The following is a 26,032-nucleotide window of genomic DNA, read 5'->3' on the forward strand; positions in this document are numbered from 1 at the left end:
GGGAATGCCGTGTCATAAATTAAAATTGAAAGTGGGTGCAATCATCATGCTATTCAGAAATCTCAATAGTAAATGGGGTCTTTGTAATGGTACCAGATTTATTATCAAAAGATTACGACCTAACATTATCGAAGCTGAAGTATTAACAGGATCTGCAGAGGGAGAGGCTGTTCTGATTCCAAGAGTTAATTTGTCCCCATCTGACACTGGCCTGCCATTTAAATTGATTCGACGACGGTTTCCCGTGATGCCAGCATTTGTGATGACTATTAATAAATCACAAGGACAAACTCTAGACAGAGTAGGCATGTTCCTACCTGAACCCGTTTTTGCACATGGTCAGTTATATATTGCTTTCTCTTGAGTTTGAAGAGCATGTGATGTTACAGTTAAAGTTCTAAGTACTTCATCACAAGGGAAATTAGTCAAGCACACTGAAAGTGTTTTCACTCTTAATGTGGTGTACAGGGAGATATTAGAATAAGTTTAATCACTTTATCAGTCATTGTTTGCATCACTGTTGTTTTTATATCATGTTTTTGTTGTTTTCATATCATGTTTTTGTCATTTTTATATCATGCCTCTGTTGTTGTCATATCCTTTTGTTACTGTTATTTATTAATAAATTTATATATTATTTTCAAAAAATATAATGCAATTGTAAAAAAAATAAACTGATATGCTTTGCTTTGTATACATTTAATTAATTAATTGTTTTTAAAGTCCCCTTTTTATTATTTTGGAGCCTATATTTTCTTCAGCTCTCACACATTTTAAAAAATATATATTTTTATTGATTTCAGGGAGGAAGGGAGAGGAAGAGAGATAGAAACATCAATAATGAGAGGGAATCATTGATTAGCTGCCTTCTGCACACCCCACACTGGGGATTGAGCCCACAACCCAGGCATGTGCCCTGATTGGGAATCGAACCGTGACCTCCCGGTTCATAGGTCAATGCTCAACCACTCAGCCACACTGGTCAGGTTCACATTTTTATTATAATTTCTCCAAAAGATTTATAAGCGCCAAGTTCTGTATTTACAGCTAAAAATGCCCCCAGGGTAGTGTCAAGTTCAGCACAACAGGCTTTGTGACTCAGCTTCTGAGCCTCAATTAGCCAGTCTTAAATTGGAGAATTAAGAGCTACACCAGTTGCAGGAAAATGGACCTAAAGTGCTTAAACACCACAATAATGTATCTTTTTAAACAATTGTTTTTATTCTTCCCGTCCTTGTTCACTGTTCCCTGATAATCCTGTCCTGAAGACTCAAAAGGGCAATTTTCTCAATTGACAATCCCACCCCCGCCTGCCGCCCCCTCACCTCCCAACACACACTTGAGCCCTCCTTTACCTCATGTAGACGCCAGGGGGCACCATGGTGGAGAGGAACTGTTCAGAGGCTGCCAGGAACTCTGGAGAGATGCTGGGGTCCAGGAAAGGGCGGTACCCTGCCCCACAGGAGGAATAGGAGAAATAAACTCCTGAACCCTCCATCCTCCCATAACAGGCATCCCACCTGTCTTCTTTCCACCCATGGATCCTAACCACAACCTCCCTCAACACAGGTGCCCCCCATGCCCTCACCTGTATATTCTGGGGGTGTTTGCTGCAGGAAGCTGGGCAGCCACTCATACAGAGCAATGTTCTGAGGGTCAAGAGAGAGGAAAGGTGGGGCGAATGCTCCAGCTGCCAGGACAGGAGGGATCTGAGCCAGGGAAGGCTTAAGTGGGAGAGGACGACCAGGCAGGGGCAGTCATGGGAAAGGCAACTCAAATGGGAGAGGAGCTGAGGCCTCTCCCACAAAAAACAAGCGATTGGGGGGCGGGTGGGGGGCAGCTAAATCTCTTGTGTAAGTGGCACTTAGCCTCTCTGTCATCCCTAGACTTTAGCTCTCCACCTGAGCAGGGGATCTTGGGAGAGAGGGAAGGCGGGTCACCCGGTCCTGGTCGCCAGCTGTCCCAGTAAAGGGTGTTTCTGGGTGGCCAGTGTCCAAGGATAGAGGGTTCTGCAGGGGAGCAGAGTCCCGTGGACCAGGGCATGAGAGTGGGGCGGGAGGGCCATGGCACTGACCTGGTAGGTGGCAATGACCCTCTTGCGCGCGTGCTGGAACAGCTCCTCGTCCCCCCAGCGCGGGTGCTCGCGGGCCAGCCTCTGCGCACACAGGTTGTGGTAGCGGAACCAGAGCAGGCCCAGCGCCTGCAGGAAGGGCTCGCGGTTCCCTCGCTCGGCCCCGAAGGCTGCATCCGCCGGGGGACGCAGGAGGGAGAGGAGCGGGTGTGACCCAGGGGAGCGCCACCTCGCAGACCCCAGCCCGCCCCGCCCTCCCGCCGGCCCGGCGCCCCGCGGCCTCACCATACAGCCCCCGGGCCCCGCGCTGTCCCGTGGCGGGGTCGGGCGCGATCCACATGAGCAGGGGCTCCTGCGCGTCCCGGGGGAAGGCGGGGTCGGCCCCCGACGCCAGCTGTCCCCCAGAGAAGCTGCGCAGCGCGTCGCTCCAGGAGTGCGAGGAGCCATAGATGGCGCTGCCGTCCAGCCAGCCCGTCACCTCGTTGGTCTGACAGGTGAGCAAGTGGGTAGTCGAGGCGGGTAAGGGGGGCCCAGGGCCAGGCGGGTGTCCGTGGGGGAGGGGGATCCTCTCCGCACACGACCCTGCCAGACCCGGAGCCCAGAGCCCGACCCGCCTGGGATCCAGCTCCTGTCCCTCCACTTGCCCTTCTCACCGGGTCCCTGGGGTTGCTGGGGCTCTGTCCGGTCTTGGGGTCCCAGCGGCTCCTCTGGAAGGGCAGCACCACGTCCCCGCGCCGGCTGGGGTCGAACACGGGGTCCCCGAGTGGGATGTGGATGTTGAGGAACTCCGCGGGGCAGCCAGGTCTCTCTATGCTCACCAGGTCCGAGAGCACGTGGTAGCCTGCGCACACAGGGGAGGGGCGCTGGGCCAGGGAAGCCCACTCTCCTTTCTCCCCCAGGTAGCTAGTTCCCCCACCCCCAGGCCCAAGCTGCAAAAGACTCAACAGCTATCCTGGGCAAGTCCCGGCCTTGACCTCACCCATTCCTTCCCAAAGCTTTGTTACACCCTGGTCCAAACTGTTTTCATTGACAGTTTGGCCCTCTCCTTGGTAACTGGGAGGTGCCCAGTGAGTGTGCCTGGCAGCATGGGTTCCAACACATCGCTGGGAGCAGCCCGCCCAGAGGGCCCGCCAGCCCCGGTGGCCTGGTGGACACTGAGAAGCAGGTGCAGGCATTTGGAATAACTGGCAGGAGCCCGCATTCCTGCTGTTTGCCAACAAACAAACCCGACACTAGGCCCCAGCAACCCCATTTTGACACCCGCCAGCCCTCCTGCCAGGATAGGAACCCTGTACTGTGCCTGTCTTAGGAGCCACAGAGGCAAAGAGTGGGAAGAGCATCCCACCAAGAGTCCCCACCAGATTATTTTCATGCTCCTGCTTCTACCCCCAGCCCCGTCAACAGCTCAACCTGGGGCACATTTATTCCTCTTCTAACCAGACTTTAACCCTCTATTCCCACCCCTACCCCACCTCATTGCCAGCCCCTCCATCTCTCTCCCCAGTCTCTCTGACCCTCCAACATTTCTCTCCCTCATTCTCTGAGTCGCCCTCAGACACAGAGGCATCTAGCTGAACCCCCTGGCCTCTATCCCCTACAAGTTGAGGCCCTTACCAAAGAAGACCCCCAGGACTGTGCGGTTCTGCAGGGAGGCCTGCCCTGCAGGGCCCCTTGTGGCAATGTTGCTGACGTCACGGGGATTAGGCAGGTAGGGTTCTCCCAAGGGCTGGTACACACCATCTGCATAGGTGGCTGGGACCAGGCGCTGCAGCCGATAGCCTGCAATGGGATGGGTAGAGGCAAGGACCAATCCTCAGAGGGGTTCTCTGACCTCTCTCCCAGGCTTCCTCCATACCACAGATCTTAAAACCTTGGGAATGGATAAGCCTTTGCTGGTGCCTGCCAGTCCTTGCCCCTAAGCCAGTGGTTCTCAACCTTCTGGCCCTTTAAATACAGTTCCTCATGTTGTGACCCAACCATAAAATTATTTTCGTTGCTACTTCATAACTGTAATGTTGCTACTATTATGAATCGTAATGTAAATATCTGATATGCAGAATGGTCTTAGGTGACCCCTGTGAAAGGGTCGTTCGACCGCCAAAGGGGTCGCGACCCACAGGTTGAGAACCGCTGCCCTAAGCAGTGGGCACCATCCTAACCCTTGGCTCTGTATTCATTTGACTCTCACTTACCTTTGCTGCCCCATCTGTGCTCCATGAGGTTGTTGTACCATCCATCAAATCGCTGCACCTCCCAGGAAATAGCATTCTGAGCTCCTGTGTGAGGATGGAGGGAAGGGGCAGCTGGGCAAGTCAGTACATGAGCGGATGGGCAGGCCTGCAGAATCTGTATCCTGTGAGCCTGACACTTGGGTCAGCAGAAAGTGGACTTCCAGCACAGATGTGGGAGGTAGGGTAGGGTACAGAGGGAGCCAATCAGAGCAAAATGATGTTCAAATTCAAGCCCAATCTTGAAGCTGTTGTGGGGGAGGGGGTCAGATATGGCAGGGAGCACTTCAGGACTGTAGCCAGGTAGCCATGTGCAGTGTGCTGACAAAGGGCCTCAGAGAGAAAGAGGAAGCAGAAGAACAGGGGCAATGGAGAAGGAGACGCAAGAGACTTTTGTCACTCTCACACCTCAGCTCCCTGGGGGACATGGCAGGACAGCAGCCATTCCAAGCCTTAAGACATCACACAGAGCAAGAGCTAGCCACCCCCAAACAGCCAGCCACCCCAAAGAGCAAGCCACTCTCCCACCCAGGAAAGGACATGTCATTCTCTGATCCATCCCCAGGCAGGGGCAGGGGCAGGGGCTTGGCCCTTTCCTGCTCAGCAGAGCCCAGGGCAAGGATGTGGGCCACAGGGCTGTGGTTTTGATCTTTTTTCCAGTTTCTTGGGTGGGATCAGGGACTGATAGTCAAGTGGATAACCTTGCCCCCCTTCTCTTTGGGGTCAACATGTCCCCCATATAATTCCTCCTCTTGACCCTATTTGCTCCAAAAATCTAGGGTTTGGGAGGGAGTACTCAGCTGCTGAGGGAAGAGCTCAGGCAATGGGGGCAGAGGGAAGGATCCAGAATCAGAAATATAGCAGGGGTCCTTCTGGTCAGTAGATCAGATGACCAGCCAGATTCCTTTCCCCAAACGAGGACCATAGCGCTGAGTCTCCCCCTCTCCTCAACTCAGAGAACAGAGCAAAGAAAAGGACTCTCATTAGCCAGAGGGAGACCTATTCCTCAGATTGTCTCCCCACTCAGACCAAGGACAGGATCTCAGAGCTACTCTCCTGCCCCATAGTTCACACACACACACACACACACACACACACACACACACACCAGGTGGTCAGAGAGGAAAAATGACTCAGGCCCTGATATTTGAGCAAAGAACTGAGGAGGAACAGAATAAGTGACCCCAAAATATGTCAATTTGGCATGTGGATTATTTTGAGCTGAAGACAATCAAGATATAGCAGACTCAAGAAAAACCTACCCTTTTCTCAACCATCTAAAAAATATTAGGTAGGGGCCTGGCCCAGAAAGAGGGTTAATACCAGAGATAACTTTTGATCTGGATGGCAGGGCAAACATCTAACCAGATATCTGCTCTTCCTATTGTCTTATAAATTTCCCTTCTCCCCTTTGGTGCCCCAGACCACTATCCCATTCCTCAGCTTAGGATGGTAAAGAAGCCAAAGAATCAAGAAGGGATGAAGGGAAAAATTTTCCATCCCTGCAGAACCCAACTAAGGATCCCAACTTGGGGCAGAAATAGGGCAGCCACATACATTCTATCTCTAAAATAAGATGAACTTGTGGCAGAACAAGGGATGGGAGCTGTTGGGGAGGGCTTGGGGGAGAATGCCTCTTGGGAATTAGAGGCAAGAGAAAAGGAAAATCTAAGGCCAAGGCATAGATAAGGTTGGAAGAAATGCAAATGTGAGCAGCTCTGGCAAGGGAGAAGCTGCAGGGGCTGGCTCATCACCCTATGCCCATGGTCGGCAAACTGCGGCTTGTGAGCCACATGCGGCTCTTTGGCCCCTTGAGTGTGGCTCTTCCTAAGCCTTAGGAGTACCCTAATTAAGTTAATAACAATGTACCTACATATAGTATAAGTTCAAAAAATTTGGCTCTCAAAAGAAATTTCAATTGTTGTACTGTTGATATTTGGCTCTGTTGACTAATGAGTTTGCCGACCCTAGGCTATGCTGCCAGCCAGGACAGATCATTTCACAGATTTTCTTTGCTCCTTGTTCTTGCATCCCGCCCCGATGATCACAGACTTGCTCTTTTAACCTAATTTGTGGCACCTTAAGCCCACTTCCCTCCTCAGAGACCCAGACTATAGGGACTTGCCTCAGATTCTAGATTCTAGTAAGAGACTATCCAAAGCCAAAGGTAACAAGATGAAACTCTTGCGGATTTTTTTCCTAATCATATTGTTTTAGAACATTGGTGACTTCCCTTTGAGGAAGTCAGCATTCAGTCCAATCTGACCCCAAGATCCTTCATTTGCTTCTGTGTCTAACCAATCTTTTTCTATTTGGGGTCTGGGGTGGAGGCCATAGGGCTGAGTCTCCCCTTCTCCTCAACTCAGAAAACAGAGCAAAGAAAAGGACTCTCATTAGCCAAAGGGTCACCCAGTCAGACTAAGGACAGGATCTCAGAGCTGCTGTCCTGGCCCCATACTTGACATGAAAAGAAGGCACAATCAACACGCTGGAGATGAGCACCTGCAGGCTACTGTGTTAGCTAGGGAGCAGGCATAGAAATGAATGTGATACAGCGTCTGTCCTTGGAGAAGCCCAGAAGATGCTGGGTTCCTCTGCTCCTAGCCATGGTTCTCCTCCAAGCTGTACTCACCAGTGGGTATCCACGGCCCAAGCAGGAGTGTCCATGCCAGAGCCAGGCAGAAGCCCATGATGAAAATGGAGAATACCGTAAAATGGAGACCCTAGAAAAAGACAGAGTGCAGAGAGAATGAACCCCAGCAGTTAAGGAAAGTCCGGTCAGGGCCTTGGCAGAGCTTTGGCATGAGTCCAGCCATGGGGCTGGGACAAGGCCACAGGAAGTAGCACAGAGCAGGGAGACTCCCTCCCTCCCAAGAATCTTTCACTCATTCACAAATTACTTGAACACCCACTATGTACTGGGCATGGGCCTAGGCACTGGAGATTAAGTGGTGAACAAAGCAAACAGAGACCCTCACACTCCTGGACTTCGCTGCCCAAGAATAAACGGAAAACCGTGCTTATGCATGTGTTCCTTGGACGGAGCCTCTTTAGGAGGCCGGGATATGGTGCCACTGCCCGTCCACTGTGTGGATCGTAGGTCACTTATCTGGTCTGGACCTTGGCTTCCTCTTCCAGTTATGGGAGTAAACATGTTTGAACTGTCCGCCTCCCAGCATGGTTTTGGGAATCAAATATGAGATTGAGAAGCGGCAGGTGTTATGTAAATGTAATACAGTGGGGCCTTGACTTACGAGTGTCCTGACTAAGGAGTTTTTTGAGATACCAGCTGTCTCTAGGCAGATTTTTTGCTTTGAGTTGACAGAGTAATTTGAGTTAACGAGCTCCTTAACGAGCTCGGTCTCGGATTGAATTAAACTCATAAGTCAAGGCCCCACTGTATAGAGAGTATGGGCTGGAGCTTGGCTCCTCTGAGTCAACTCAGAGGGGTTCCTATGTTTAATGCCAACGTCCTGCTCACTCTCCCCAGGCCAATAAATCACCTAGCGACAACAGGGAGACAGAGGCAGCCGGGGACTCAGGTTGGGACTTCTAAGTGGCACAGGGAGCGCCCAACACCAGTGAAGACCTCCTAAAGGCAATATGGAGGTTGGGGGTGGAGTGGGGCTGGGGAACTATCCAGTGGAGGAAGGTGGGAGCTCATGGAAAACCTCATCTCCAAGCCAAACCCTCAGGGCTCCTGGATAGGTTGTCTAGCCACAGAGGAGGGAACCCAGAGGGCGACCTCAGCCCCACTGACCATATCTCATTAAAGAAATGAGCTCAGCCAGCGTGGTTCTGTGGTTGATCATCAACCTATGAACCAGGAGGTCATGGTTCGATTCCTGGTCAGGACACATGCCCAAGTTGTGGGCTTGATCCCGTGTGGGGCATGCAGGAGGCAGCTATTCAATGATTCTCTCTCATCATTGATGTTTCTAACTCTCTCTCTCTCCCTCTCCCTTCCTCTCTGAAACCAATAAAAATAAAAATATTTAAGAAAAAATGTAGGCCCTGTCATAATTCAAAAGCTTGGTGTTCTACCCACTCCATCCCAGAGACTGTCCAGACACCACCAGCCTTTGATAGTCTGTGAAGAAAGAGCAGGGCTCTGGGTGGTTGAAGCCATAAGGCTGGACATGCTGAAGTGCCCACAGTGGTCCTTCCCTGATCTAGAATGTCCTACCTCCTTCCCCTCCCACTCTGACTTCTGAATCCTTGGTCCGGACACCAATGTACCGCTCAGTCCCTAAAAGCATACAGCGAGCCTGCAGGCCAGGCTGTGTGGACAACCTGAAGGAGAAGGCGGACACGTAACAAGCACTCCTTGTGGGTGGGTAATCACAGGGATTTACACAGCACATTTGTTCCCTAACTTTTTACCAACCTTCAAAGGAAGGCACAACCTCAGGAAAGGGCTGTAAAGCCCCAGGCAGCGGCAGAACCAGGAAGCGAATACAGGCCTGCCTCCTTCTTGACCCACATGGCAACTTTTCCAGCCACGAAGTCCTACAGCAGTGACTGTGGGGTGGGGAAAGAGGAATCAAGGCCCCAGAGAGTCCAACTTGGTCCCAAGGGAGGACTGAAGAGGAAAGCCTGGTCTCTAAAAGTCCCCAGTTCCCTCCCCGGCATGATGTGCTGCTGCCAGGAAGAGCTCAGAGAGATCCCCGACGCCCAAGCAAACCAGGTCACCCAACATTCCCAGACCCCAAAGCATCTAGTCTCCCCAAACCTTGGTGGATGGAGGATAGGCCTAACGGGACCCACTGCAGCCTCAGGCTAAGAACGGAGCCGCGGGAGGGTCTGGCTGGATTCCCCTTCCCTCAAAAATGTGGTGGAGCTGGGGCACACTCTGCCCCTGGAGCTCCCTCCGCTCCCCCTCCCCCGCCCCCCTTCTCCCAGCGCCAGATCTGCAGGCCCAGGGAGCCCTCCGGGATCTGACCTGCGGTTGCGGAGTCCCCCCTTCGGGGACTGCGGCTTCGCTCCCGCCTGGCTCGAAGTTGGACCCGGGACGCCCGCTCTCGTCCAGCTCCCTCTCTAGTTCTGCGCCAGGACGGGCGGGGCGGGGGGGGGGGTGAAGAGGAGACGGCGCACCCCAGATCTATGGCTGGGCGGGGCGAAATGGGGCGGGGCAGAAGCCGGCGCACTGGGGACCCGCCGAGGTGCCCCGTGGAGGCCCGGTACGCAAGGTGAGACGTCACGTGCTCGCAGGACCCAAGTGGAGGGAAAGTTCGCGTCCGTGGCGAGGGCTCAGCTGGTGTGGCCACGTGGGGAGCGAAAAGGGCACGTCCGCTTGCACGGGTCTGCCGAGGCTGGGAGTGGAAGACGGAAAGCGTGCAAGGGGGCGGAGCGGCGCTCCCTAAATCCTCTCCGCACCGTTGGTTCTGGGCTCTAAGACCTTGGTCTGAAGACCTGGCCAGGCGTCCCAGCAAGGCACGCATCCTCAGACCCTGTTGGAGACGGTGCTAACCACCGCGCCACCCCCGAGGAGTTCACCGTGAGATCGCGGAGGTCTCACGCCGCCCGCGTCCCGGACTGCATCGCTAGGTTTGTGCTGGAGCTGCCGGGGCGCTGAGCAAGGGGGGAGGAGAGCGGAGTCTGAGGCGTGGCTGCGGAGGGGCATGGTCCCTCCTCTGTGCCGGGCTGGCGTGGGGCAGCGCCGCGGAGCCTGGGCTGCAGTCTGAGAAGGTCGAGGGTGGTTTAAAATAGGAGGTGGAGAAGCATCCGGGACCCGGTTTGTCGGGTCAGAGCCTGGTCCTTAAGTGATGAGGAAAGTGGGGGATGGAAGGGAGCCCCGCGGAGAGAAAGGGCGCGCGCTTTCTGGACAGAACGTCCGGACCAGTCTCCTGATTCCACCCCGGAGAGCGTCGCGGGTGCGGCTCCATAGGAGGAGGCCAGCGGCGCGAGCTGCCACGCACGCATTGTTTGAAGACGCGAAGGTGGGGAGCCCTGGTACCCTGTGAGTGGCGGGGTTGTGGCTGCAGTCCCGGTGCATTTGGGAGGGGGGCTTGAAGTGCCGCCCTCGCCCTAGGGGCGCACTTCTTGTGTTCAGCCGGATCAAAACCAGATTTTCAAAGAAAAAGTTTGGTAAGACACTAAGAGGAAGCAAGAAAAATCTTGTAAGGCCATAAATGTCGCAAGACGTACAGACATCCAGTCCTTCTCCTGGCTTAGCTGAAGTCTGGATAGTTCGGTCTGTATGATTTAGTACCCCTGGGTCCGTACTGCCTCAGCCCTTACTGGAGGTCCTCGTCTCAGGCTGCTTTTCAGATCTTGTTCTGATGCTCCATTTAATTTTTCCTTTAGTGCAACCACGCACATACACATGCCCACGCACGTTCTTGAAGAAGAGAGGCGGGGACAGGAGTTTCTGACGGGGTCTCCTTAGCCAGCCAGGGCTGTAAAGTTTTAATGGGGTCAACCCCAACCAGAGAAATAAACCATCAATCACAGTATAGTAGCTGTGTATCACCAATTAGAGCTCTTGGCAACTCCAGACATGTGACCCACTCCTCATTTGTAGAGAGAATTAATAGTCCTTACTCTATGGGTTCCAGAGATGGGGGATGTGGGCAGGAGACTTCAGGAGGAAATTCCCGTCAAGCTATAAGAGAGGCTACAGAGCAATAAGAAAGTGGCTGAGAACTTTGCATGCTGGGGACTGTAGCTTGTACTAGGATCAATTTTCTTAAAGATTGGATCTATTTCTTGCTGGCCCCTCATACATACATGGGAGTCCCTTTTCATCCTATGGCAGGAAGGATGTGTCCGGAATACAACTTAATATGAGAAATGCTTCAGTATTTTAAGGGACATCAGAAAGGGCACATCTTTCCAGGTCCGGTAATAAAGGAGGACCCCAAAGTGTGAGGATTGGCCTGCCCCAGTGAAAAAGTACCCCAGTTTTGTTACAGGGGCATCTGGCGCAGGGCTTTAGTGTCTAGATGTCTGTTACTGAGAACTTCTTCCTTGTTGTGCCTGTATTTCTATTTATATGAACTTGTAGGTGTATGTCTGATTGTTCCTAGTGTTTATTAATAACAATATGCATTGTGTTTATTTACCAATCATGGTGGTGAGCTCAGGGAGAAGTGGGTCAAGTGAAGACTGACATGAGATCTTTATCAGATTAGGAGAAATTCTACTGTCAGACCCTTCTTGGCAAATCAGGGAGGAAGGTGTTCCTGAGGGAATTGATAAGCTTCATAGGAAAAGCAGGATTGCTAGATGTGGGGACTTTTCATTTTAGTCCCACCTCTTCATGCAGGAGAGGCCTGTTAGCTAAATCATGAAAATCAAATTAAGACAGGATCATGAAAAATTAACTTTAAAAACTAGGCAGTGTTGCCTGGCCATCATGGCTCAATGGTTGGGCATCAACCTATGAACCAGGAAGTCATGGTTCGATTCCCAGTCGAACCATGCCTGGGTTGTGGGCTTGATCCCCAGTGTGGGGCATATAGGAAGCAGCCGATCAATGATTCCCTCTCATCTTTGATGTTTCTATCTCTCTCTCCCTCTCCCTTCCTTTCTGAAATCAATAAAAATATATTTTTAAAAAAAAACAAAGAAAAAAACTAGGCAATGTGGATTAAGAAAGACCTAATTCATTAAACTGAACAAAAAACTTAAGGCAAATTTCATTCACCAGTTATCTCTTTGCTTTAGTCATAATAAATATTTTGGAAAATTGGAAATAAGTTAACAATGTTCTGTGCTTAGGATACAGAAAGCTTTTGGTAGTGTTTCTTTGCTGCATCATACTAATAGAGATGAGCCATTCTTGTAACATATTGTATAACTTCCCTTTTAAATAAATGCAGGAATAAGGTGACCCTGACCAAAATACATTACACTATTATTTGCTTATATTGCAAATATTTGGTTTTGAAGTTACAGAATGTAACATGTATTAGCAAGCTTGCTTTATCTTCCTATCTTACTAATTAATCATTTTATAGACTTCCTAAAAAATATAGCCTTCTATCAAAATTATAATGGTTTCATTTTAGGTATCATAAATTTAAAATTCTTAGACCAATAAACATCTGCTTTAAAATAAATATCACTGCCCAGCCCGTGTGGCTCAGCGATCAGACGTATGAACCAGGAGATCACGGTTCGATTACTGGTCAAGGCACGATTCCTGGTCAGGGCACATGTCCAGGTTGCAGGCTTGATCCCCAATGAGGGGCGTGCAGGAGGCAGCTGATCAATGATTTTCCCTCATCATTGATGTTTCTCTCTCTCTCTCTCCCTCTTCCTTCCTCTCTGAAATCAATTAAAATATTTTTAAATATAAAATAAATATCACTATGACATATTTTACAAAATAATTTAATCCACAAATTCTGTTACTCATGTTGAGCTAGAGTTCAAATGTATGTTTCAGATTCAATTTAAAATGAACATTCGTGCTTTGAAGAATCCAACCATTGGAAGAGACTTTCTGAAAATTTTGTGAAATCATTAAAAATTGACATGGTTAGTCAAATCCCTTCCTGCCCAGTCCTTAGCCCTATATTGGTGAGAACTCAAAGTAATGTTGAATGACAATGAGGGAATATAGCTCCCTCTTGTGTTCCAAATAGAAGATGCTGCCTGCACAGGGAGGAACCCGTTCATAATATTCATTCATTTGATCCACAGACTGATTAGTATATGCTATGTTCAGGAGTTGCAAAGATGGAATAAGGATAGTCAAAGCTAAAAGGGAGGGAGATATTCAAACAGACTATAAGTTGATTATTGGGATCATGGACGGAGGTGTGTTCAAAATGCAATCAGAACATTAGATGTAGGAACATCCACATAGACCTGATAGCATCCTTCACAGAGGGGTTAACACAAGCTGAGACTTGAAAAGTGAAAAGGAGTTTGCCAAGAAGGTAAGAGAATTCCAAGCAGAGGAAATAGCACGTACAAAGGCATGAAGGCTTGAAAGAGCATGTCAGATTCTGAGAAAGACCAATAGCTCAGTGTGGCTAGAGATTAGACTGAGTGAAAGATGAAGATGGAAGGGTAGGTGGGACCAGACTACAAAGGACTTTCTATGTGATGGTGAGATTAGATTTTTCCCCAGAGCAAAAAATTGAAATAATTATATTTGCTTGTTAGAAATATTGTTCTGACACCAGGCAAGACAGGATGAGGCTGAATTAGGGCAGAGGCAGTAGAGAAGGAAATGCATGAATGGTTTCAATAAATATTTAAGAAGTACGATACTCCAGGTCTCTGCTTTATTTGATTAATGGAGTGGTGACCAAAAAGATAAAAAATGAAAAGCAAAATAGAGACAGTGAATTCAGTTTGGGACCTGTTAAATTTGAGGCATCCATGGAACATCCAAGTGAAAAAGCCCATGGGGTAATTGACCCTGTTGTGTTTGGAGCCCAGATAAGAGGTCTACTTAGAAATATAGATTTGAGAAGCATAAGCTATGAGAAAGGTGGTGGTGAAGGCAGGCTGGATAGGTTTCAGAGCCCAGAAGAAAAAGAGATACCCCTTCCCCTGGGATGGGAGAGTTGACAAGTTAGGAAAATAACCAGCCCAGAAGGAAAGGGGAAGCCTGGGAGCTATGATGTTTTGTAGGAGAATCACAGTATTTAGAACTAGAAGGGACTCCGAGATCGTCGTATCTAATTGTAGAGAAAGAAACGAAGGACTGGAGAAGTTGTCATTTGCCTTCCTAATGTTACATTCTTCACTGAAGAACTGGAACCAGACCCAGAGCTGATTCCAGCCCAGTTCTCTCCAAAAAGGATTGGAGATAAATGAAATAATAGATTGTCATCGCCTTCCCAATTTGGTAGCTTCCATGTATTGATATTCTGTTCCAGGTACTATTCTTAGCACTTTACATACACAGTCTCATTTTATATTCACAATGATCCTATGATGCAAACATTATTATCATCTCCATCCTATATAATAAAAGGCTAATATGCAAACTGTCCTCACGGGCAGGAGTTCCACTAACCAGTTTGACTGACTGGGAGTTAGATGTGCATTGACCATCAGGGGGTGGCACAGAAGATGGCGGGCATCGGTGACACGGTGCTGGCAGCAGGCAGCAGTGGAGGTACTTCTGGCCCCGATGGACCCCGATGGACCCCGATGAGAGCAGCACAGTGACCAGAGGCAGGGGGCGCAGCTGGCGATCAGGTGGCACCAGGTCAAGGCAGGTGCAAGCAGGGGCCCCGATCATCCTGCTGATCTCCCCACAGATCAGCCCTGATTGCCGGCCAGGCCTAGGGACTCTACTTGTGCACGAATTTTGTACACTGGGTCTCTAGTCTATATATATATATAAAAGCCTATGCCACTGTTCCACCATTTGACAGGTAGTTATGATGCACACTGACCACCAGGGAGCAGATACTCAACGCACAGGCATGGAAACATTGAACAGACTGATTAATCTCAGAGGGAAGGAGGAGGTGGGAGGGCGGGAAGAGATTAACCTAAGATCTTACATGCATAGTAGAGGCTTGGTGCATGGATTCCCTGGCCTGTGGGGATCGGGATAAAACCGGCAGCCCAACATCCCCTGAGGGGTTTCAGATTGCAAGAGGGCACAGGCCAGGCCAAGGGACCTTCCAGTGCACAAATCCATGCACTGGGCCTCTAGTTTTTAAATAAAATTCTCTGTAGAGGTCAAGTAACTTGCAAGAGGCAGAGGTGGAAATTAAATATAGAACTACTTAACTCCAAAGCTTGTTCTTTCACTCTCATCCTATATAATAAAGAGCTAATATGCAAATGGTCATCACACCCTCACGCTGTCATGCCCTCATGCCATCACGCCATAATGGCTCAGACACTCAACAATGAGGAGAGAGGAATGGTGACCAGCCAGGCACAAATGAGCTCACAAGAGAGGAATGGGGACCAGCCAGGCTGTGGCCCAGGAGAGGGACAAGTTGCCCGCCCTGCAGTCCCAGGTGCCAGTGGCTGTGCCTGCGCCTGCTGCCCAGGAGAGGGACAAACTGTTCACCCCACGGTCCCAGGCACCAGTGCCTGTGCCTGCGGCCTGGGAGAGGGACAAGCTTCCTACCCCATGGTCCCGGGCTCCAGTGCCTGTGGCCCTGGCAAAGCTGCCCACCCACGGTCCCCTGTAGCTGCGGCTGGCCCGGGCAAAGCCGTCCCGGATCCTGGGTGCCTGCGGCCAGCCAGAGGGAGGGAAGCCTGGGTCCTGGGTGACTGCGACCAGCTGGAGGAGGGAATCCTGGGTCCTGGGTGCAGGGTGAGGCAGAGGCAGTTAGGGGTGATCAGACCAGCAGGGGAGCAGTTAGGGGTGATCAGGCAGGCAAGGAGGCAGAGGTGGTTAGGGGCGATCAGGCAGACAGGCAGGCGAGCAGTTAGGAGCCAGCGGTCCCAGATTGCAAGAGGTAGTCGGACATCCCCCAAGGGGTCCCGGATTGGAAAGGGTGCAGGCTGGGCCGAGGGACCCCCCCCCCATGCACGAATTTCATGCACTGGGCCTCTAGTCAGACTATAAAGCATGGAGCCTCCTGTGCAAACCAAGAACCCAGTGTAGATCACACTCAGGGAAATGAGCAGAGCTGGAATCATTGATTGTAAAATGTGCTTTATTCTCACATTTTGACATCTCTGAAATTGAGATGTATCTTACCAACAATGGCTGTCATGGTTTGATTCATAGTTTCTTTCTTTCACATAAAGTAATAGTGTGTCTTGTAATCCATTTTGTCTGGATTTAATAAAACACACTATCTGTCTGCAAAGGGACAAATTAGAGTAAATCTAGCTCTGAAATCAGGGAACAGGCAGAGAAGAGCTGAGCCAGTGTGTGAGCTGAAATAAGGCCTGGGAATTTAAGTCAAGGAGGAAGGCTGCAGTTGATGACGTGTGCGGTAGAAGGACATCTGGCCTCTGGCCCTGGCGCCATGCCTGGTGGATGGCAGGTGCTCCTTCAGTGCTTATTGAGGTGAACTCAATTCAGCTCAATTGTTCTGGAGTAGCCAGAGCTGAAGCCAGGCACTTGAGAAAGCTGACAGACTAGTGTGGGCAGTGCCAGGTCTGGAAATCAGCCTTCTGATAATAGAGTTGGATCATATACTTAGCAGAGCTGTCTGACCTTTGTTCCTTTGGGGACTGAGGAGGAAAACCAAAATTTGTGTCATCTGTACTATCTTTTACCCTTATGCTTTCACTTGATAGTAAATATAGCTCTTATTTTGTTCTGTGATGTATCTGGAGGCCTGAGGGAGATAAAAAAAAAAAAAAAGAATTGTGTCTCTTAAGACAGTGCCAAAGGAAGCAGAGAAGCCTCCAGGATGGTGGCGGCACTGATTTAGCGACCTGGAGGTTAGGAAGGGAACATGGAACCACAGAGACTGATTGCCAAGACCCTCATTCATTCACAACCAGAACATGGGGAGATGAATGGCTGAGGGGCAGTGGAATGGCAGTAACAGTGGAGTCTGGTGAGCTCAAGAGAAGAGGGGCCTGATCTGGTTTATTCTCAGCTGTATCTCCAGCACCAAGAACAGTGCCTGGCACACAGGGCACTCAATAAACATCTATCCTTGTTGTACAGATTCTGTCTTCCCTGCACAACCCCACCAGAATGGCTGCTTTTGGACACACATTCCCCTTCTATGCTGGCCCCAAGCCAACCTTCCCAATGGACACCACCTTGGCCATCATCATCACCATCTTTCTTACTGCACTTGTCACTTTCATCATCATCCTGCCTGGCATTCGGGGCAAAACGGTAAGAAACAAGCCCAGCCTTGGGGACCATGGTCCCAGAGAAACCTTGCCTTGAGGTGAGGGGGCCATACTCTCTCACTATAACTAGACTCAGGAAACAGGCTTCAGTCCTGAGAAAGCACCGCCCCCCCCCAAGCCTCCCCCCGCACCCCCCCCCCCCCCCGCCACAGCAGAGAGCTTCCCCACTCACTGATTCAACAGATGATTATTGAGCACCTATTATGTGCCTGCCAGGCACTCTGGTCTCCATCCACAGAGTAATCCCAAGGCTGGAAAGAGGAAGGGTGGACTTGGGAGGAGGGTGCTCCTTCCTAAACCCACCCATCCTGTTATGGCTCAGAGGCTGTTCTGGCTGTTTCGGGTGGTGACCAGCTTATTCATTGGGGCTGTGATCCTGGGTGAGTGTGAAGCACAGCTGCCTCAGGCAGTGCCTCCGTCCCATCTGTCCCATCCGGTTCCCTCAGCAGCCGGTCTGGCGTCCCATCTGTCCCATCTGGTTCCCTCAGCAGCCGGTCTTGCGTCTCCTTGTTTCCTCAGGGCAGCCTCTGCTTCAGGGTGGTCTTCCACACCCTGCCCACATGCCTCCCTCATTATGGCCATATCACCTCCCTTTTTCCCCTGCTCAGAGGGGTCTGGGCCCTGGAAACCATCCTGGACACATCTCTCCAACCTTCATAACATTTTTATTCAGAGGAAAGCAGATCAAAATGAATGTCTGTGGGGAGAAGACCTTTGGATACTGGAGGGAGGAAATGGGGGAAGGCCTGCTTGCTTTGCTTTGAGAATTAGGCAAGCAGGAGAGATGAAGTCTCAAAGTTGAAACTGTGTTTGCCCAACATGGTTTATTACATTAATGTCTTCCTCCCCCAGCTGCTTGAGTAGCTCTCTCTAAACAGGAAGAGAAAGGGAAGGAAGGATAAGAGGAGCATGACCAAGGGAAGTCTAGGATTCATCTCACACATTATTGGCAAACCAACCATGAGCCAGACCGTAGGCTAGTTAAAGGATATACAGATATGAGCAAAACAGACATGGTCCCCTTGTGGCTCTCCCTCTGACTCTAACTCAGCGATGCCCGCAACTCCCTGAGTTCCCATATGTCCAACTCCCCAACCCCAGCTGTGAATGTCAGTTCTGAGTGGTCTGTGGGCCAGGTCAGCACCAACACATCGTACAAGGCCTTCAGTTCCCAGTGGATCAGCGCTGATGTTGGGCTCCATGTTGGGCTGGGAGGAGTCAACATCACACTCACAGGTAAGGAAGGGCTCTTGCCGCGGAGGGAAGAGAAAGCTCTGCTCTGTGTCTTTGGGCTCTAGTTTGGTGTGGTCTAAAGAGCTACAAGGTTGGGGGATGGTAGGAGGGGAAATTCCCAGGCCTTGGAAGCTGCCTTTTCTCCGTTGAGACCAGCTCCTGTCCCTCTGCCCATTGTGGTGAGCCCCTTTCCCGGGCAAATGCCCCACTCTGGCCCTTGGGTCCCTGCTGAGCACAGCTGCCCCATTTCCTAGGGACCCCAGTGCAGCAGCTGAATGAGACTATCAATTACAACGAGGAGTTCACCTGGCGCCTGGGGGAGAACTATGCTGAGGAGTATGCAAGAGCGCTGGAGAAGGGACTGCCAGACCCCGTGCTCTACCTGGCTGAGAAGTTCACCCCGACCAGCCCATGTGGCCTGCATGGCCAGTACCGCCTGGCGGGACACTATACCTCGGCCATTCTGTGGTGAGGGTGGGATGGAGGCCCTATTGCTCTAGACCTGGGAACAGGGTTTCTAGCCATCACCCCCACCCCCACCACCCTCCTAATATTGCAGTTCCTATGAGGAAGGTGATGTCAGTCACCACAGTACTCTGTTGGGAATCCCAAAGCAGAAATCCCTACCTCACATCTTTCGGGTATCCTTGGGTCCCTGAGCCTCCACCTGGAGCCCTCCAGGTAGTGGTGCCTGGGCCAGCCTTCACAGGGTCCTGGTTTTCCAGGGTGGCATTCCTCTGCTGGCTGTTGGCCAACGTGATGCTGTCCATGCCTGTGCTGGTCTATGGTTGCCACATGCTGCTTGCCACGGGCATCTTCCAGCTGTCGGGACTGATCTTTTTCTCCATTGCCACGCCACTCATCCCACCCTGTCCTCTGCGCATGGGCACTGCTATACTGCACTTTCACCGTGGACCTGCCTTCTGGATCACGCTGAGCACAGGTGAGGCTCAGCCCCGAAGACAGGCAGTTGGAGAGCTCGGGGCCAGGGAGGGAGTATCAGGGACCATTATTTTAGGGGGCGAGGGGTTGAGGGTCTGGGAGCCAGGGTGCCTTTCCCTTCTTTAAAGCCCCATTCCTCTTATATCCCTCATCTCTGGGTTTTCTCTCCCCAGTTCCACTTCCCCTCTATTTTTGTATATGCCTACTTCCTATGTCTTCTCTCTTTCTCTGTCATGTGCCTCATCCCCTAACTATCTCTTTGTCCAACCCTTTCCCAAATCTTCTAATCTCATGTCCCCTCCCACTTCCCCCAAACATTATTCTTTGTGTCCCCCATTCCTAGAATTCTTCTCTGTCCCTGTTTCACATAACCTTTACGTGTCCTGCAGTTTATTGCCCCCTCCTGTCCCACCCACTGTGTCTGTCCCTCATGCCCTTTCCTATGCCTCCTCCTTGTGCCCTTCCCTTCCCTAGGGCTTCCTGTTTTCAGATTCATATTCATTCTCTCTCTGGCTCATGGGATGTAATTGAAAGCATTTGGCTTAGAGTCCAAAACTCACAGCTGCCTCTCTGAGCCCAAGCTGCCTTGAAGCCAGGATGCCAGGCCTCCTTTAGAGTTGTTCTGATGCTCTTAGGACAGTGGTTCTCAACCTTCTGGCCCTTTAAATACAGTTCCTCATGTTGTGACCCAACCATAAAGTTATTTTCGTTGCTACTTCATAACTGTAATGTTACTACTGTTATGAATCGTAATGTAAATATCTGATATGCAGGATGGTCTTAGGCGAGCCCCGTGAAATGGTCGTTTGGCTGCCAAAGGTGTCGCGACCCACAGGTTGAGAACCGCTGTCTTAGGAGACGATGTCCTTGGGAGGGTGTTGTCATTACTAAACAAGACACCTGTTGCCTCATTCCCAGGACTGCTTTGTGTGCTGCTGGGCCTGGCCATGGTGGTGGCCCACAGGATGAAGCCCCACAGACTGAAGGCTTTCTTCAATCAGAGTGTAGGGGAGAACCCTGGGCTGGAGTGGAATCCTGAAGAAGGGGGACTCCTGAGCCCCCGCTACCGGTCCACAGCTGAGAGTCCTGAGCCCCAGGACATTCCTCTGTCAGAGGCGTCCTCCCAGGCATGCTGTACGGAGGAGCAACCCAGAATGCCTGACCCTGACCCATAGGTTCCTCTCCCTGGTGGCCACCCAGACTTCCAATGTGATTCCAGACCTCCTTTGGGCCTCCCGAACCTCCCTCCGGAACTGCCCATAGAATGGGTTCTAACGGCCCTCCAGCTCCGGTCTGTAGGTGGAGTCAAAAAAGGAGACTCTCTCTATTGATGTTGACAAAACAAAAGAAAAGACCTGAGGTGCTGAACAGATATTGGAACTGCCCATAAACCTTGTCACATGAGAAGACCAAATGTTTCTACACAGCAACCCTGCTTTTTTTTTTTTTTTTGATGCTTTGCCTGTGTCAGATTCCATTTATTGAAACCTAGCATCACCCCCATAATGATGATTCTGTGGTCCCTCTCATCCGTCTACACCTCTTGTTTTCCTTTTTCCTGGGTCCCCTTTGTTCTTCCTTTATTTCCCCGGCTTGTGTGACCTCTTGGTACAATGAAAGAGACACTCAGAGGGAGAAGAAACCAAACTTCTTACCCTAGGCCTAATATTAACCAACTGTGCCACATTCTCTTTGAGTTTCAGTTCTCAAGTTGGCTAAATAAAAGTGTAAGACTTGCCAAGGACCTTTTAAAAAATCCCAGGATTTACATTTTTATGCCTTGCTTACATCAACCTTCGGCCTCAACACCATTCCATAGTGAATAAACTAGAATCCTATATAATAAAAGGGTAATATGGAAATCAACCAAACGGCTGAACAACCGGTTGCTATGACGCACACTGACCACCAGGGGCAGACGCTCAATGCAGGAGCTGCCCCCTGGTGGTCAATGCGCTCCCATAGGGGGATCACCTCTCAGCCAGAAGCTGGGCTCATGGCTGGCAAGTGCAGTGGCATTGGTGGGAGCCTCTCCTGCCTCCATGGCAGTGCTACGGATGTCCGATTGATGGCTTAGGCCCGCTCCCCACACTCCCCAAGCCTAAGCCAGCAGTCAGACAACCCCCGAGGGCTCCCAGACTGCGAGAGCGCGCAGGCTGGGCTGAGGGAATGCCCCCCCCCCCCCCCACACACACCCAGTGCACAAATTTCGTGCACCGGGCCTCTAGTTAGTGAATAAAGTCCCAAACGCCATTTCCTCTTAGCTCACTTAGCCGGGCCAGCGGAGGGGGATCCCACTGGGTGTGTCAGTTGGAGGGTGAGCTGTCTGGTCACCTGTGCCCTTACCATCCATCCCTTTGGGGTGGCTCAGGAAGATGCTGGCTCCAGTCGGATCTCCTCTGAGCTCACTAGAGGGCGCCCGTCTCCCAGATCTTTCCCTGGGTTACTCTGGATTCTCCAGGTGGAGAATCCCGGTGCCAAGGCAAAGAAAATGTTCTGTGGCTGTCTGCAGCCCAGCGAAGTCTCCTGAGGCCGCGTGTCCCACAAGAGTCTAAAGTAGCCATGGAAATGAATGGAGAACCATTTTTACAAAACAAAAGGGGGAAAAATTTATTTGCAGCTCATCTTGGGAGACTTGAGTGCAAGGCGCATGCCTGAGGCCGCCCATCTTTCCTTGGCGGCCCGCAGCGCAGCGCCCCTCCCAGAGCAGTCCCGGCTCCGGTTTGGCGGGCACTGCAGTCAGGAGGGGCACCCCAGGGTAGTGTCCCGCCAGGCGGTACGGGCAGTAGAGCCCGCAAGGGCTGCTCGGGGTGAACCTCTGCGCCCGGGGACCCAGGCGGAGTAGGAGTCCAAGGTCGAGTCCCCTTCACAGGTTAGTACTGATCATTGCGTCCGAGGCCCCGAACTGCTTGTAGTACGGGTTGTTGAGGCTGAGAGGCGAGCCCCCTCGCGCCTGGTTACCGAAGTTCTTGACGCTTCCGTCCAAAAAGATGCGAAGAGCGCTTGGCTTAGCGTAGTGGAGACCAACCACCGCCCCTCCTAGAAGGAGGCACAGGATGCCTGCGGCAGCGCAGACGTAAGAAAAAGGGGCTGTCAGGGCTCCCCGGGACAGAACCCGGCCTGCCCCCTTCATCTATGGAGCCACCCCTCCCATTTCACACACACACACACCCCTCTGATATGGATGGCATGATACAGGGCTCGAGTGCTAACTGGGCAAGATGCCACACCCTTCTGCAAGATGGGCACAGCAGCGCCTGCCTCTACGAACTATCGAGAGGGGCAAAAGGGTAATGTAGGTGAACTCACTTTGTAAACTGGAAAGCGCGCAACCGGTATAAACCCCGTCCCTATCCCCAGCCGCCCGGGCCCATCGCTCGGTCCTCACCGGTGGCCAGCGTCACCCAGAAGGCGGCGCCGTAGTGACTGGTGATGGCGGAGGAGCCCAGGTGCAGCGGGCAGAGCGGCACACTGGCGATGGAGACGAAGGACAAGATGGCGAAGATGGCGAAGGCGCCGGTGGCCAGGAGCGCCAGGCCTCCGTAGAGCGGGACCGGCATGGAGAGCAGCGCGTTGGAGAGGAGCCAGAGGCAGAACGCCACCCTGCGGGGACACGGTGCTGTGAGCCCGCTCCTCCCAGTCCGCGGGCTCCCGCAGCCTCGCGTCCTCTACCCCAGGCCGAAACCCCGGGGTGGCGTGGCGGAAGTGCAGGGGGAACCCCCAAAGGGTGTAGCTGGATCCCAGCCTTTGATGAGGCTCTGGGAGATTCCGACGGTCTGTGCGGTCCTCCTGACCTTCTGACCCGAGGGGCGAGCACACACGCCGGAGCGTATTGGACACACGCGCGCGCGCACACACACACACACACACACACACACACACCCGCGCCTTCCCGCCAGGGCTCACCACAGCGCGGCTGAAGCGAAGTGTCCCGCCAGGCGGTACTGGCGGTAGAGCCCGCAAGGGCTGCTCGGGGTGAACTTCTCCGCCAAGTAGAGCACTGGGTCAGGCAGGCCCTTCTCCAGCGCCTCCGCGTACTCCTCGGCGTAGTCCTCGCCCAGGCGCCAGGTGAACTGCTCGTTGTAGTCGATAGTCTCGTTCAGCTGCTGCACCGGGGTCCCTGCGGAGGGCGGCGGGGTCATGGGGCCGCGCCCAGCCCCGGACCCAGACCCGGAAACTAAGTGGATTCGGATAGTAAAGCGGAGGCGCGAGAGACACGGGTTTGGCAGGAGTTGGAGGAAACACAAAGGGGAGAGGACCACAAGCTCTATGGCCCCATGGGACCCGAGAGGTCCTGCATCTGCCCCTGGCACACTCCCCCCACCTCCATGGGGTCTGTCCATCCCAGAAGTTCACGTCGCCCAGCCGCTCACCTGTGAGTGTAATATTTATTCCCTCCAGGCCCACGTGCAGACCCACATGGGCTCGGACGCGGGCCGAGCTGAAGGCCTTGTAGGAGGTGTTGGTGTTCGCTCTACCCACTGACCACTCCGCACTGAAGTGCACCGCTGTGAGGAGAGGCACGGGTGGGGGGCGGTTAGGGGAAGGGCTGGGGAGATGGAATTGGGAGCGCGGTGATGGAAGGTGGGATACTGTGAAGAGAGATGGGAGTGGAGGTCCAATATGGTCTACATGGTAAGAACTGAAGAGTGGGCACTAGAAAGAGCTGGAAATGGACAGAGGAAGAGGGAAGCCCAGCTCTCCATTTTCCCAGGTTTGGAGTAAGAGGTAAAAGAAAATTTATTGGGAGCAAAGGTCCCTGAATGGAAACCCCAGATCCCTCTGAGATGACAAAAGGCTCGTGCTGCCTAGTGGGGGCTGGGGGATGTGGCTGTGGACTTGCGGAGGGGCTTCAGTGGGCCAGTGAGGTACCCTCTGCCAGCCTCCTTCCCCACCCCAGGTCCCCTCCCCATCGGTTGCACCACACACTCACCCACGATTTCTGCGCCAATGAACAGACTGAGGAGAACTCGCACCAACCAGAACCAGCGCTGCAGGAACAGGCAGGGGGTCAGGCCTGGGTACTGTCCAACCAGAGTCCCCCTGCCCCCTGGATATTTAGTGCTCCTGCAACTGCCCTTTCTTGCCCCAAGTCCTTTTCCCAGTTATATTTCTTGTGCTTTGAGGCTGAACTCAGGCTTCCTTTTCGTGCAAGTCCCTCTGAGCCACTGGCATTTCTGATGTTTTCTGACCTTGTGTTTGCATCTCCCCAACCCCATTTCCCAATCCACTTTGCAGTCGGCCATCTCTCCCTGCCTGGTGCTCTCCCACATCCTTCACCGCGCCCCCCCCCCCCCCCCTGCTATCTAGCTCCTGGTCCTGGTTCCACCTCCTGCTCAGGTCACTGCTATGGAAAGGCTCAGTGAGTCCAGAAGTGCTAGGCAGGGAGGGGGCACCTCCCCCAAGAGAAGGAGGCCCTGGGTTTGGTGACCAAGTAGGAGAGGTATGAACACCACCTCTCAGGCATTCCTTGGTTTCCCAGGAAACCAGTGCAGGACAAGACCCAGGAAGGCTAAGTCTTCCGAGACTTGAAAAACAACGTAGGTTCTTGGAGAGGGACGGGAACCTCAGGGCAAGTATCCAGTCGGCTACAGCTTTGGATTCTGTGGGGAAGTGTCTGAATCCATATACATGTGTCTCAACCCAGCACACAAGTGAAACACAGCCATCTGAGCAGCTAGTTTCTGTCCTTCTGGGGAGGAGTGAATGGGAGTGCGGGAAATGGAGCTGCAGTAGGGGGAGAGGCAAGGAGGCAAGCCAGCACATAAACTAGAATGGGCCCCAGGTGGGTACCTGCTCTTCACAGCAGCCTTCTGAATGACCCACTGGGCCAGGCTCTAACAGTAGTTCTCAACCTTCTGGCCCTTTAAATACAGTTCCTCATGTTGTGACCCAACCATAAAATTATTTTGGTTGCTACTTCATAACTGTAATGTTACTACTGTTATGAATCATAATGTAAATATCTGATATGCAGGATGGTCTTAGGCGACCCCTGTGAAAGGGTCGTTCGACCCCCAGGTTGAGAACTGCTGCTCTAGGATGACCTCTTCCTGTCCTTGGAAAGGGGTGCGTGCTGCGCTAGGCTTCTGGGTCTGCCCCATCTATGCTTGTCTCACTCTTCCATGGAGGTCCTCGCTGCAGTCTTAATCTGTCCTGGGTCCTCCCAAAACAAGCTGCCTACCATGTCCCCAGACCCCAGCTTCTAGCACCCCCTTACCGAATGGCCACGAATCCCGGGCAAGATGAGCAAGAAGCTGGCAGCCAAGGTCAGGAACACCAGAATGACAATGAGCAGCGGGACGTTGAAGCCAGCGGCGTGCCGGGGCTGCGGGTAGAAAGGCAGCTCGCCATCCCAGAGCGTCATGCTGTAACGAGGCCGAGCGCCGTGCGTTGTCGGGCGGGAAAGCCGGGAGCGGAGCCTGCTGGAGCTGGGAGAGCGCGTCTGTGGTGTTGAAGCTTGAGTTCCACTTCTCTTCACCCCGCCCCTGGCGTGCTAAAGGCAAGACCTAAGGGGTTGGTCAAGTCTGCGCCCCTGGGCTGGGAAGCGCAGCGCTCGAGCGCTCGGGGTTGGCCCGGGAGGAGTCGGTCAGCGGGAAAACGGAATTATTTCTCACAGTTCCCTTTGAGCTCGGCGGTTTGCTCTGCGTTTGCAAGTCGCTCTCGGGACCCTGACTCCTTTTATAGCTGCACGGGCAGCGTGCCAAGCAGCGTTGGGGCTTGGAAGTGGGAATCTGTCCGGGAAGAGATCATGCAAAGTAGAGGAGGCGGTCGTTATGCAAATGAGAGGAGACCTGCCTCC

General features: G+C 52.3%; 3 protein-coding genes across 4 annotated transcripts in view; 1 reads left to right on the forward strand and 2 right to left on the reverse strand.

Annotated features, from left to right (window-relative positions):
• The window catches only part of DUOX1 (dual oxidase 1), a gene marked incomplete at both ends in the record, with an annotated part of 35,090 nt that extends 28,101 nt beyond the window's left edge, over positions 1-6,989 (reverse strand). Inside the window, 8 exons of one of the 2 annotated variants that reach the window (XM_081086443.1) lie at positions 1,356-1,452; positions 1,589-1,649; positions 2,075-2,241; positions 2,357-2,558; positions 2,725-2,912; positions 3,686-3,850; positions 4,264-4,344; positions 6,932-6,989. In XM_081086443.1, the coding sequence (XP_080942569.1) occupies positions 1,356-1,452; positions 1,589-1,649; positions 2,075-2,241; positions 2,357-2,558; positions 2,725-2,912; positions 3,686-3,850; positions 4,264-4,344; positions 6,932-6,989 (1,019 nt within the window). Of the gene's footprint in view, positions 1-1,355; positions 1,453-1,588; positions 1,650-2,074; positions 2,242-2,356; positions 2,559-2,724; positions 2,913-3,685; positions 3,851-4,263; positions 4,348-6,931 lie in introns of both variants that reach the window. The other variant, XM_081086442.1, reaches the window with a different exon arrangement.
• Positions 6,990-16,767: 9,778 nt separating this feature from the next.
• DUOXA1 (dual oxidase maturation factor 1) lies at positions 16,768-20,405 on the forward strand (the record flags this gene model as incomplete). The annotated part of the gene is made up of 6 exons (XM_081099231.1): positions 16,768-17,038; positions 17,378-17,435; positions 18,157-18,291; positions 18,543-18,756; positions 19,014-19,231; positions 20,149-20,405. Exons 1-6 carry the CDS (start codon positions 16,892-16,894, stop codon positions 20,403-20,405), a joined length of 1,029 nt encoding a protein of 342 aa, XP_080955357.1. The 5' UTR covers positions 16,768-16,891.
• A 283-nt stretch (positions 20,406-20,688) lies between these two features.
• Positions 20,689-25,597, reverse strand: DUOXA2 (dual oxidase maturation factor 2; the record flags this gene model as incomplete). The annotated part of the gene is made up of 6 exons (XM_081099240.1): positions 20,689-22,290; positions 22,619-22,833; positions 23,137-23,350; positions 23,604-23,738; positions 24,164-24,221; positions 25,451-25,597. The coding sequence occupies 6 exons, from the start codon at positions 25,595-25,597 to the stop codon at positions 22,097-22,099; spliced, it is 963 nt and encodes a 320-aa protein (XP_080955366.1). The 3' UTR covers positions 20,689-22,096.
• Positions 25,598-26,032: the final 435 nt, after the last annotated feature.

This window comes from Myotis nattereri (genome assembly GCF_964212035.1).
Source record: "Myotis nattereri genome assembly, chromosome: 1".
Classification (NCBI taxonomy): domain Eukaryota; kingdom Metazoa; phylum Chordata; class Mammalia; order Chiroptera; family Vespertilionidae; genus Myotis; species Myotis nattereri.